The sequence below is a fragment of the Trachemys scripta genome, chromosome 11, assembly GCF_013100865.1.
Source record: "Trachemys scripta elegans isolate TJP31775 chromosome 11, CAS_Tse_1.0, whole genome shotgun sequence".
NCBI lineage: Eukaryota > Metazoa > Chordata > Testudines > Emydidae > Trachemys > Trachemys scripta.
Window position 1 is genome coordinate 47,073,504 of NC_048308.1, and position 13,147 is coordinate 47,086,650.

Consider the following 13,147-nt stretch of genomic DNA (forward strand, 5'->3'; position numbering starts at 1 on the left):
TGGGGCTGGTGCCGCTAGGTGCTGCTCGGACCTCCTGCCGCCCCGGGGCCTGGCACTCACATGGTGGGGCGCCCCGGCACAAGAGCAGCAGGTGCCCCTTCGGGTTCCCGACCCCGGCCGGCGGGGGGAGGCGTGGAAGGAAGCGAGTACCCCCCCATGGCCGGCGCCGACCCTGTCCGCCCCCCCGCCAGACGCTCCTCCCCCTGCCCTAGCGCCACACGATGCAGCTTCCCCCGCCCCGGCGTGGGGCGGTGCATCAGCCGCTGGGGAGAGGCGGAGGCCGCGGCGGTTTCTCGCCAGCCCCAGTCGCAGGGAAGAGCCGCTCCGGGAACGCAACCAAAAAGGAAGCGACCCGCCCGGCCAGGAAGCCCTGCGCCGCCCAGCGCCCCCTCCCTGCGCCTCGCCCCGGGCAGCTGGTCCCTGCCGGCAGCGGGCACTGCCAGGCTCCGCTTCGGGCTGCTGGGGCCGGCGGGCGCTCGGGCATCCGCTGGGCACTGCCAGGCGACTGGACACCGGCCATGGCTCGCCTCTGCCTGCTACTGCTGCTGCTTCTGGGCCGCTGGCTGGCGCTTGGCGGCGCCTTCAATCTGGACGTGGACGGCCCGGCTGTTTACTCCGGCTCGGAGGGGAGTTACTTCGGCTTCGCTGTGGATTTCTTCGCCCCAGACTCCTCCTCGTACGTATCTGTCAGCCCGGGGGGCCGGGGTCCGCACGCTGCTGGTGGGTGGGGTGTTGTAACCTGGGTCCCCTTTGGCGTCTCCCGGGCCGTGTGAGTCCCCACAGGGGCTGTGGCCCCTGGTGGCAGGGTGATAGCAAGTGTGAAGAATCAGGACGGGGGTAGGGAGTTAATAGGCGCCTATACAAGACAAAGCCCCGACTATCGGGAATGTGACTATCAAATCAGGACATCTGGTCACCCTTGGTGGAGTCTTGAAGGGCCGGGAGAATTGTGAAATGAACAAAGCCTCCCATCTCGTCCTCTTCCCCTGTCCCCCGAAGCGGGCGAACATCCTGTTCTACTCTAGCTCAGGTCTCTAGACACTTGATTTCTTTTCTGGCACCCTCTCTCCCGCCCCTTGCGCTGTGGTTTTGAGATTGACCAGATGCATCCGATGCATCCCAAGGGTACAATGTTGAGGGTCGCTTTCTATGAAAGAGTGAGGGCGTTGTGTGAGTGGCTTTTGGCTGTGGAAGCCACACAACTGGGTGGCTGCAAGAAACTCTGCTTTTGAAACTCTGGTCCATTATCACCTTTGGCAAATTGTGTCAAAGAACTTTGTCAGCCAGGAAAGTAATTCAGAAGTTCACACAATAATAATAAAGACCAAGCTAAAAGGAGGCTACCTACGCATTTAAATGGCTACTGTAGCTTATTTTTTATTTGGGAGAAAATCAACCAAGTTCTCTGTATTAAGCCTTTAAGAAGAAAACTAACGGTAGGCATTAGTGTGGGCCTGTTTCCTTTGAGGGGGATGGCTAAATGGCCTAATATTAAGGATTTAAATATATAGACCCCCTGAAAGAATAGGTTTAAATCTCCCTTCATTCTTCCAGGGTATACTGATCTAAAGCCCACTTGAAATCATTGGAAGTCATTTTGTTTCCTTAGGCCCAAACTGAATCTTGTGCAGTTCAATCAATAGACCTGGCTTTTGAATGAGACCTTTAAAATTGTACTGCTGGGCACTAAGGGCCATTTTTAAAACCAGATCCTTTTATGTGTGTCTGCATATGCACACACAGTTACCATGATTGTGTGCACAAACTGGATATACAAAATTCTACTCCCTGCAAACATAGGATAGGTCACTTTTGTTTTAAAACTGGTGTGCAAAATATTTAGTTCTTCTTACCCATCATCATAGTTAAGGGCAGGGGCATAGACTTTGTGCTTGGACTGGAAAATTTCTTAACAGTATTGCAAGATTGTCATAATCATCATAAATATTATGTATGCAAATTTAGGCATGGGTTTGTATTTGCATTGTTGCATACAAAACACTGAGTATCCTGTTTTAAAAATCTGCCCAAGTAGCTCCCTTGGCAGTTAACAGAAATATAGGATTTTTTTCTGGTGACTTTATCAACGGAATCAGAATATCTGTTTCCCACTCCAATGTTGTGTATGAAACTGTTTGACTCCATTGCTATAGCCCTTTGCAAACATGGAGGTATTTCAATGGTATATCTCTGAATTTTGTGAAGTATCTGAGGGTTCTAAAGGATCAAAAGTGCTCTAGAGATTACTATTGATCATGTGTACTTCTTGAAGGTGTGAGATTTGAAAAAGTTGCAGTCTGATTTTAATTGGCACCTTAAAATAAAGATTCAGAATGACGTAGTTCGTGATTCACAAAAGTGTTCCATAGTTCTTCTATCAACTCTTAGATAAATTGTAGTATTATATTTCATCTTTCTTAGGTGGGATACACATTATAGTTCTCCCTTTTTGTGCCTTCCCACCCCTCCAAAAATCAACCTTTAGAGGTACAAGATTTACATATATTTGACCTATGGGGTGATTTTTCTACTCATCTCTTGATTTTAGCAGCTAGAATTTATTTATAAACTTATATAAATATTGAGTAACACTTTTTGTAAAGTATCAGTCTTGTTTGCATTCTTTGTTGCTCCAGTTAAGTAGAAGTCATCCTGTAACTTGTAAACGTTGCAACACTTTTTTGTGCTGTCTTCATTCTGCAAGTTTTATACTATTATCTTTAGTTGTATATCTTGAGTAAGAATAGTAAATATGTAAACAAATTAGAAGTTCCTATTGTTTTCTGGAACAAAAGGTCTGATCCAACTCCCATTTAAGTCAATTATGGGGGATTTTCCCGTTGATTTTAATGGGAGTCAGAGTGATCTCTTAATGCCTTATTGTAAAAGGTCCTGGTTTACTATAGTGTTTGTTTGCTTTTACCCTTAGAGTATTGGCATTTTCCAGATGACCAGCCAAATGAAAGACACATGACTATTCTGTATGGGAATTCTTTTCCTTGGTGGTTTTTATATTGTTATGCAGTCAAAATATGTATCTTGTGTGCTTACCCTACAAAATTAAGCTTCAATACTGCAGATTTACCATCTATTTAACTTTAAGCATGTCCCATTCAATGAAATTATTCACTATTAATCCCCTTAAAGTTAAGAACATGTATAACTCTGCAGGATCAAGGTTTTATGTGCTACCCTACATTTTATACAATGGACCTGTTCAGGTGTTTGCAGAATCATTAGCTGAATTGCATATTTCATAAATGTATATATTTGCTGTGAAAGAGACACACATTCTGAAATATCAACTTCATGATAGTTACACCAGATTGCATAAATACAAAGCAGTGATCATAATTAAGGCTATATTTTAGTGTCAAGTATTTTTAGTAAAAGTCACGGATAGGTCATGGGCAGTAAACAAAAATTCACAGCCTGTGACCTGTCCATGACTTTTACTAAAAATACCAATTAATAAAATTTGGCAGGGGGCTGCCTGGGCCCCTGTGGGTGCTGGGGGAAGGCAGCCTGGCTGCTTGGCGGGAAGTGGCCCGGGAACCCCACTGGTGCTGGAGGGTTTGGGGGTGGCCATGGACCCCCACTGGTGCTGGGGGGGCGCAGGTGGTGGCACACAGCCTGGGACCCCCGCTGGTGCTGGTGGGTGGCGGTGCACGGTCCAGTACCCCTGCTGGTGCTGGGGACGCACAGGTAATGGCGTGTGTCCCAGGACCCCCGCTGGTGCTGGGGGCGACGGGTTGGCGGGGCCGGCAGGCTCCCTACCGGGTTCCATGCCTCCCCCCTCCTAGCAGCAGCAGAATTTGGGTGTGGGAGGGGGCAGAGGGTTGGGGCACGGGATGGGGTGAGGCGGGATCTGGGCAGCGCTTACCTGGGGAGCTTCCCCAGAAGCAGTGACACCCCCTCGCTCAGCTGCTAGGCGGAGGACTGGCCAGGCAGCTGTGCGCGTTACCTCCCCCCAGCGCTCTGGTTCTGGCCAATGGGAGCTGTGAAGTTTAATGTCCAGAAAATGCAGCGTCAAGAATGGAATGAAGCACGAGTTATAAATCTTAGTCCCCTCCAAAAAGCTGATTACAAATCTTGAAACTTGTCCCTTGTGTACTAAATTTTCCTGTGTCACGCACTGAATAATTAGCCTTCTCTTTATCCCCCACTGCTTGTGGCTAAATAGCAAAGCTTTCATTGACTTCAGTGGTTCAGGATCAGATCCATGATTCTTCCTTTGTGATATGCAGAAGCTTGACAATGTATGTAAAAACACAGTTTGCCCATTTGGTCCAACCACTGTGTGAGAGAGAAAATAGGCAGTGAACAACAAACTGCATGATATCTTCAGTGGACCATTGTGCAGAAATCCAAGAAAACTGTTTTTCATTATGATTAGGAAAAGGCATTTAGTGAAATCAGTGTTGGATCATGTTACAGTAAAAGCTTTATGTGGCATGTTGGGGGAATGGGGAGTGCTGGTAAGTCAAAAATTCCAGTTAACTAAGAAGGAGGGAGTTTGGGTACAGGAGGGGGTTGGGGTACGGGGGTGGGGTGTGGGCTCTGGAAGAGAGTTTGGGTGCAGGAGGGGGCACGAGAGGGGGTGCGGGGTGCCAGATCCTGGCACACTCATCTCGGGCAGCTCCCCGCAAGTGGCAACGTGTCCCTGGCTGCTCCTAGGTGGAGGCACGTCTAGGTGGCTCTGCGTGCAGTCTCTGCCCATGGGAGTGCAGAGACAGCACTTGCGGCGGGGTGGGGAGCACACGGAGCCCCTGTGGCTGTCCCTCCACCTAGGAGTAGCAGGGACATGTCACCATTTCTGGGGAGCCACACTGAGCCAGGTAGGGAGCCTGCTGGCCCCGTGCCAACCAGACTATAAACCAGACTTTCAGTGACGATCAGAAATGCTGGTTTGTAGAGCTTTCCACTTGGTAAAGTGCCGGATAACACAGCTTTTACTGTATATGATTTCTGCCAAACTTGTAACATGCATCATTGACCCCTGAGCCTTTTATGTTGCTGCTATGTAGAATGGTTTTTTTGTTTTGTTTTTGTTTTGTTTTTGTCACCTACTTTTCACTTGACATAGCTTCTTTAAGCTCTGCTTCATAAATGTATTAAGGCTTTAATGTGTTAATTTTTGCAGCAAGTTAAAAATAATGTGCATCTTTTGTTACTCAATAAAACTTTATTGTTTGGAAAATAATTCATCTTCATTAATTCTGAACAGATGCTGCGGAGTGCCTGGCGGCAATGAGAGCACCCACTTAGTTTTTATTGTAAACTGTGACACGGCTCATACGATCGTTGTGACCTTGTGTTTGTCAATCATAAATGTACAGCAGCACCACAAAATTAGTAGGTGCCTTGCCTTGTTTTGTGATCCTACATGTGCATCAAACATCGCACAGTTCCTAACTGATCCCCAAACTGCAGAGCCACGTAGAATGCAGAACAGCACCGTGTCTTACTGTGGGGCTCGCTGTTAAAGTGCTCTTCCAGAGCTTCCCTGGTATAGCTCCTATATCTCCGCTATCCTCTTCTGATATCCCCTGTGTCTGGCTGTTCAAACTCAGCAGACAGCTGCTCTAGCTCTGCCCTACATCCTGGGAGCCACTCTTCCCCCTTTGCTTCACAGATACTATGCTGGTAGTCGAATCTGTCAAGGTGGTCAGTCAGTGGATGGCTTTGTAAGGCAGGGGAAGGCTGGGTCCCCCAGGATCACTATTGGCATTGCAACATTGCCGATAGCAATCTGCCTGTTGGGAAAGAAAGTCCTTGCTTGTAGCTTTCAGAACAGCCCTCTGTTCTTAAAGATGTGAGTGTCATGCACCTTCCCACATTGATGTCAGTGAAGCATCTCCAGTGATCTACCAGTTCTTGCATAAAAGTAGCCCTTTTTGTTGATGTACTCTGTGGCAAGGCAGTCTGGTGCCAGAGTAGGGATATGTGTGCCCTCTATTGCTCCCGCAGTTTGGGAACCCCATTGCTACAAATCCATCTATTGGACCCTGCATGCTGCCAAGAGTCAGAGCCCTGTGTACTGGGAAATGATTAATGGCCCTGCACACTTGTCTGACGGCTCCCCACAGTGGATTTTCCCACTCCAAAATGATTTCTCATTGACCAGTAGCAATCCGGCATTGCAAGTTTCCACAGCGTGAATGCCACTTGACTTTCCACTGTCAGTGCAGGTCTCATTCTGGTGTCCCTGCACTGGAGAACTTGGGGAAGTTCAGCACACAGATCCAGGAATGTGGCCTTGCCCATCCAAAAGTTCTGCAGCCACTGCTCATCATCCCAAGCCTACATAACAATGCCATCCCACCAGTCAGTATTTGTTTCTCAGGCTTAGAACTGGCATTCCACCATTTGCAGCTGCTCTGTGCACACGACCAACAATCTTGAATTGGTTCTTGCTATGTCCCACTGCAATCTTTTCTCCAGAGAGTCATCATGTTCTCCGTGGCTCTTCTTGAGGCTCTGCAAATACCAGAGAATCATGTGTCCTGTGATGGTAATGTTCATGACAATAATTCAGAGCTGAGCATGCTCCATGCTTCTGTCAGCGATGACGGACAGTGACAAGTCCCATGCAGGTTCATGGGATTTTCAAAATAGGAACGAAAATTATGAAATAGAGATGACATTATGGGTTGGAGACAGTTGCATGATGGAATCTTGACCCTGGAGTCACGACTCATTTTGACTCCACCATGCATTGCCAAAACTTTCCAAAAGACAGTGCACTGATTCCAGTGAGTTGCACACTGGAATACCTACCCGTGGTGCACCGCACGTTGCATTGAAACAAACACTCCTTTGTCTTGACTACATCAAGTACCTTTTTGTTTCATTTCTGACTGCCACCACCAGTGGTACCATCCCTGCATGAAAACCAGCAGTGTTAAAAACAGAATCTCATTGACTTCACTGGGCTTTGGATCAGGCTTTAAGTTTTTGGGATCCACTTGTAATATGACTAGCTGGTCAGGAATAATTCTGACTGATTTCAATACAGTGGGCCAGATCCTCAGCTAGTATAAACTACGTAGCTCCCTTGACTATACTGATTTACCCCAGCTGAAAATCTGGTGTACCCTTGCTTCACTTTGGTAAGTGCACTAAGAATTGCTTAAGTGAAAGTTTAGAAAGCAGGAGTTGAAATGTAGAGAAGATTCAGAAACCTGGGTGTTTCTACACTGGGGATATTTTCTAACCAGTGTTGAAGTTGGTTCAGCTAACTAATGTGCCAGCCTTTCACTATGGTTATCTGAATCAGTTTCAGGGCTGACTCAGTTTCAGGGCTGACTCTGTTTAAACAAGCCATGCTATCTAAAGCTGTCTAAAACCAGGTCTCTGCTATGGCTCTAACTGGTTTTAAAATCTATCTGAAAATATTCCTAGCATGGACAAGGGGATCCTATAACATAGTATGTTCTTATGAGTTTTTATAGGGGAGATACACTGGGAGTGCTGTACTTTCTCTTCCTTTTGTTTCTACGTAAGGGCCAACCAACAAAGGGTCCCATTGTGCTAGGCTCTGTACAAACACAGTGCAATAACAACAAGGAGTCTGGTGGCACCTTAAAGACTAACAGATTTATTTGGGCATAAGCTTTCGTGAGTAAAAACCTCACTTCTTCGGATGCATAGAGTGAAAGTTACAGATGCAGGCATTATATACTGACACATGGAGAGCAGGGTTACTTGAAGAGTTACTTCACTCCCTGCTCTCCATGTGTCAGTATATAATGCCTGCATCTGTAACTTTCACTCTATGCATCCGAAGAAGTGAGGTTTTTACTCACGAAAGCTTATGCCCAAATAAATCTGTTAGTCTTTAAGGTGCCACCAGACTCCTTGTTGTTTTTGTAGATACAGACTAACACGGCTACCCCCTGATACAGTGCAATAGACAGTCTCTGTCCTGAAGAGCATACAATCTAAATAGACCAGACAGACACAGGGTGAGAGAAGGGGTAGAACACATAAGCAGAGCAAACAATGTGATGACAGCAAAGAGCATGTTGGTTCCACAATTTTATTTATTTATTTATTTATTTATTTTTGCTTTAGTTAGGAGGGGATGAGGTAAATGGAAAGGGAAGAGAAGCGGGATGAAGGGTACAGAGCAGGGACCTGCAAAGATGAAGGGTCCCAGAGCTTGGGCTCCAGCCCAAGCCCAAATATCTACACAGTGATTTGTAGCCGTTCAGCCTGAGCCCCACAAGCCCAAGTCAGCTGACCTAGGCTAGCCGTGGCTATACCACAGGTCTTTTATCCATGCGTAGACATACCCTGTGAGGGCAGGGGAGGGCTGGAGAAAACATCCAATCAGCATAGGGCAGAAAAAGTCCACTCAGAACTGTTGAAGGTTGTCTGAATATGGAGCTCACATGAGCAGACAAGGAGGGAGGTGATGTTTCCTGGGTCCTAAGGTCCTCATTGTGTTTGGGTGGTCTCCTCTGCACAGTTCTGTGTCCAGGGGGCGTGGAAGCAGGGGTTGTCCCAGTTTGCCCCATTTTGCCTCCTCCCACCAGTGCAGCAGGCCCTGCTTTGGCTGCTTCTGCCCCTACTGGCTGGAGTCTCTGGCTTTGACAAATAAATACAAATTTGATATAAATGATAGGAAGGCAGAGCTGCTCAATGCCTACTTTCCTTCAGTCTTCTCACAAAAATAATATGTGACTGGATGACTAGTGAACTTACCATAGACAGTAAAGGGGAAGGGATGCAGATCAGGATAAATGAAGAACACATCAGATATGTTCTGTCTAATTTGAATGAATTCAAGTCACCAGGGCCTGATGATATTCAGCCTCGGGTGCTGAAGGCATTAGGTGAAGAAATCTCAGCATCACTGGCAATAATATTTACAAACTCATAGATGACAGGAGAGATTCTGGAAGACTGGAGAAGGGCTAACGTAGTGCCCATCTTTAAAAAGGAGAAGCCAGGGAAGTATAGACCAGTCAGCATGACCTTGATACCTGGTAAGCTACTAGAGCAATGTATAAAACATACAATTTGGGAATATCTGGAGGATGAAGGGGTAATCACTAGCAGCCAGCATGGGTTTACTAAGAACAGATCATGCCAGACCAGCTTGATTTCCTTCCTTGACAAAGTAAATGGTTTGGTGGGTAGGGAGAATGCTGTGGACCTAATATACTTGGACTTTAGCAAGGCTTTTGACACAATCCCACGTGAGGAACTATCAATGGAATGATGTCAGATTGGAGGGAGGTCTCAGGTGGGGTTTCTTAGGGATCTGTTGTAGGTCTGGTGTTATTTAACATCTTTATTAATGACCTGAGTGTAGGACTAGAGGCTATACTGATCAAATTTGCAAATGAGACAAAGCTCGGGGGGTTGCAAACACTTTGGAGTATAGAGCTAAAATTCAAAGGGATCTTGATAAATTGGAGAACTGGGCTATAGAGAACAAAATGAAATTCAACAAAGACAAATGTAAGGTGCTACACTTAGGGACGGACACCAGAGGACAGCTTTACATCCAGTGTTGATCACAGTGAGCTCAATTTTGAAGTCAAAACAGGAGTATCTCAGGGGTGTGTCATGTCTGAAATCCTCTTCAACATTGCCATCAACTGGGTAATGCAGCGTACAACAGAAAGACATGCCAAGAGACATTAAATGGACACTCTTCTCATCCCTTGAAGACCTGGACTTCACATATGATGTCACTCTACTATCACATACCTAACATCATATTCAAGAGAAAACAACTCGGCTCAATGCATTCAGCCAGCAAATTGGACTGAAAATCAGCTGCAATAAGACAGATATCATGACCTTTAATATTGCCTCACCATCACCAACAGGATAGAGGATTATGTCCTCACTAATGTAGAAACATTCACAACAGCACCATCAGCCCGGATGGTAGAACAAGCCAGGACATCAGGAACAAAATCAATAAAGCCAGAAACACCTTCAGGATCTTAAATACAGTCTGGAAACCATCAAAATACAACACCAAAACCAAACTCAAGATTTATCAGAGTGGCGTACTTTCAGCACTACTTTATAGTGCAGAATGCTGGGGAATGAGAAAGTATGACATGTCCAAACTGTCTTCATTCCATACAACTGCCTCAGAAAAATCCTCCGTATCTTTTGGCCCAGAACAATCTCAAACCAAGATCTATTGACACAGTGCAGCCAAGAGGATCTGAACACCATCACTGCCAGGAGGTGTTGGAGATGGATTGGTCATGTGCTTCGGATGGAAACTGATTCCATCACCAGAATAGCAATAAGATGGACACCTGAAGGCAAGTGAAAATGAGGCTGTTCGAAAACAACGTGGCAAAGAGCTGTGAAGCCAAGCTGAAAAACCTGGGGCACAGCTGGGGAACCATTGAAAGACTTGCCAGAAACACACAGGAGTGGAGGAGCTTCGTCACTGCCCTAAACGCCAGAGGTGTAATAGGAACATGATGATGATGACACTTAGGGAAGAAAAAACAAATGCACAAATACAGAATGGGAGTTAACTGTCTGTGCAGTAGCACTGCTGAAAAGGATCTGGAAGTTGTGGTGGATCACAACCTCAATATGAGTCAGCAATGCGATACAGTTGCAAAAAAAAACAAATGCAATTTTAGGTTGCATTAACAGAGACATAGAATGCAAGTCATTCAACTTAGCGCTGGTTAGGTCTCAGCTGGAGTATTATGTCCAATTTTGGTCACCAGTATTTGGAAAGGATGTAGAGAAACTGGAAAGGATCCAGAGATGAGCGACAAAGATGATCAAAGGGATGGAATGCAAGCCATATGAGCAAAGGCTGAAGGAACTGTGTATGTTTAGTTTTGAAACGAGGCGATTAAGTGGGGGATATAATAGTGGTCTTCAAACATTTGAAAGGCTGCAATTAAAAAAATGGAGAAAAGTTGTTCTCTCTTGCCACAGAGGGCAGGACAAGAGACAATGGTTTCAGACTACAGCATAGCAGATTTAGATTAAATCTTGGGGGGGACAGACTTCCTAACTGTAAGGACAGTAGGACAATGGAACAGACTGCCTAGGGAGGTCATGGAAGCTCCTTCACTGGAGGTTTTCAAAAGGAGGCTAGATAGCCATCTGTCTTGTAGGATTTGTGGTGTCTAAACCATCCATCTTGGCAGGGGTTAGACTAGATGTCCCTTGAGGTCTTTTCTAACCCTATAGTTCTGTGATTCTATGACAAACTGTTTTATTAAGCATTCCTCTCTGCATTGGTACTAACACTTTTACCCATTGTCTGCATTTTAAAATGTATTCGAGGAAAATGGCTATCCGTGGCTTTAAAGGGAGGAACAGTGTCATAATATTCAGTATAAAATGGAAATAATACAACAGGCTGCTTATCAATTGCTGCCTCTTATTTTCTAGCCACACTGTTTTTCAGATTCAGACCCTAAAGAAAGTGCTGATTAGTCAAGCGTGGTTCATGGAATTGTCAGAGTTTCTGAAAGATGTAGTAATCTTGAGTTGAATTGGTTTCTCTCTTTTGTCTCACTCCCAATCTGAATATACAGAAGTAGATTTTTGCAATCTGCAAGTTCTCACAGCCCTATGTCACAGCAGCCAATGGGCAGAATGCAAATCTAAATACACATGAAGATTTTAAAAATTAGAATGGGTGTGAGAGAAAAAAGGGTTAGTTTTTGATGGGTTTCAATAAAGGCTCAGTCATATGCCAAACATGCAAATGTGTGGTTGACATCAGCTGGGGTTCTTGGAGGGACTAATTAAAAAAAAAAAACTATTACTAGGCTGACTTACCAGTTAGAATATTTTTAAAATGAAAAATCCCAGATTTTTATCAAGGTTGGCCTTTGACTACACTGGTCTACAATTTTTGAGAAGTCGTCTGCTTCAGAGTTAAAATGTGCTATTTATTATGTATTTTGATGTGCTGAATTCAGATATGACAATTAAAACAACTGATTGGCTACTATTTCTAAGATATTTAAGTTTTTACATTTTATGTCTATGTATATTGTGTAGATAGTAGAGTTTTAGTCATAAATTGTAAACCTAGGTCTTTTCATGTGTTTATGGTTGCTTTACATGATAATATTTCACCTGTCCTGTTTATGGAACACTTTAAAAATCAGCCAAAGGGTTATATAAATAAAATTTATTATGAAACAAAAGGCCAAAAACTATTATGTACATAGTTTAGTCCTATTCAGTGTCTACTCGGCGCTTCTTGGCTTGTCTCTTGTATTCCCAACTGGAGGCACCATGCAGAAGTAACAATTGCTGGTATGATCTGTTGGCTCTCTCCAAATCATTGGCACTGCAAAAGGCATAGATTTCCTTTTCCTGTTCAACCACTGGCGAAGATTTGTTGCACAAGTGTTGCAGCATATGTGTGGGGCCCACTTCTTGTCCTGATCTCCAATTTTGCAGCCAAAATAAAGGTGATAGGCTTTCTTAACCATAGTGGTTATACTGCGCTTTTGTGATGCAAAAGTCACTTCACCACAAACATAGCAGAAGTTATCTGCACTGTTCACACAACTACGAGGCATCTCTGCTCACTTTGGCTAAACAGAAATGTGTCCCTTTGCAAAATCAAACACAGACAAATAAAAGAGCACAACACTGTATGATTTCTAAAGCTGATATAGGGCAATTTGTTCAGCAGAGTGATGTAAGCTTCGTTATGATTGCATCATCCATGACTTCTAGGAATAACATGATGCAATTCATATCATGTATGACACAATACCAGCTTCAGATTGCATCATTCATTGTTTTGCCTAAAAAGCAAGTACTGTCCAAACCCAGTCATAGATTTATTCATAGATCCAGTCAAAGATGTATTTTAGTCATTTCTGGTTTAAATTGAGATCCCTTCCCTTTATAACTCACTTATCCTCTGCCATTCTCAAGTCAAGGGTCGTATATACTGACCCAATAGCATATCTTGAAAACTAGAGCCAATCAACCATTTTAAGCATCATTTTCGTTCTCAGTGACCCAGAATTAGTAAAGTCTGACTACATTTATTTCAGAAGCATTTTGGCTGTAGAGCAGTGCTATCTGCCTTGACTTGCTTTTAGGTATGAAATGAACTAGAAGTGATGCCAGACTATTTTTTGTTTTGTTTTTTAACCAGGGTACACTA

At 44.6% G+C, this 13,147-nt stretch overlaps 1 protein-coding gene across 1 annotated transcript in view; it reads left to right on the top strand.

The window, feature by feature from the left end:
- Window positions 1-275: 275 nt before the first annotated feature.
- The window catches only part of ITGAV (integrin subunit alpha V), an 84,140-nt gene continuing 71,268 nt past the window's right edge, over window positions 276-13,147 (top strand). Inside the window, exon 1 of the mRNA XM_034785197.1 lies at window positions 276-676. Coding sequence (XP_034641088.1) covers window positions 519-676 — 158 coding nt within the window. The 5' untranslated portion in view covers window positions 276-518. The remainder of the gene's footprint in view (window positions 677-13,147) is intronic.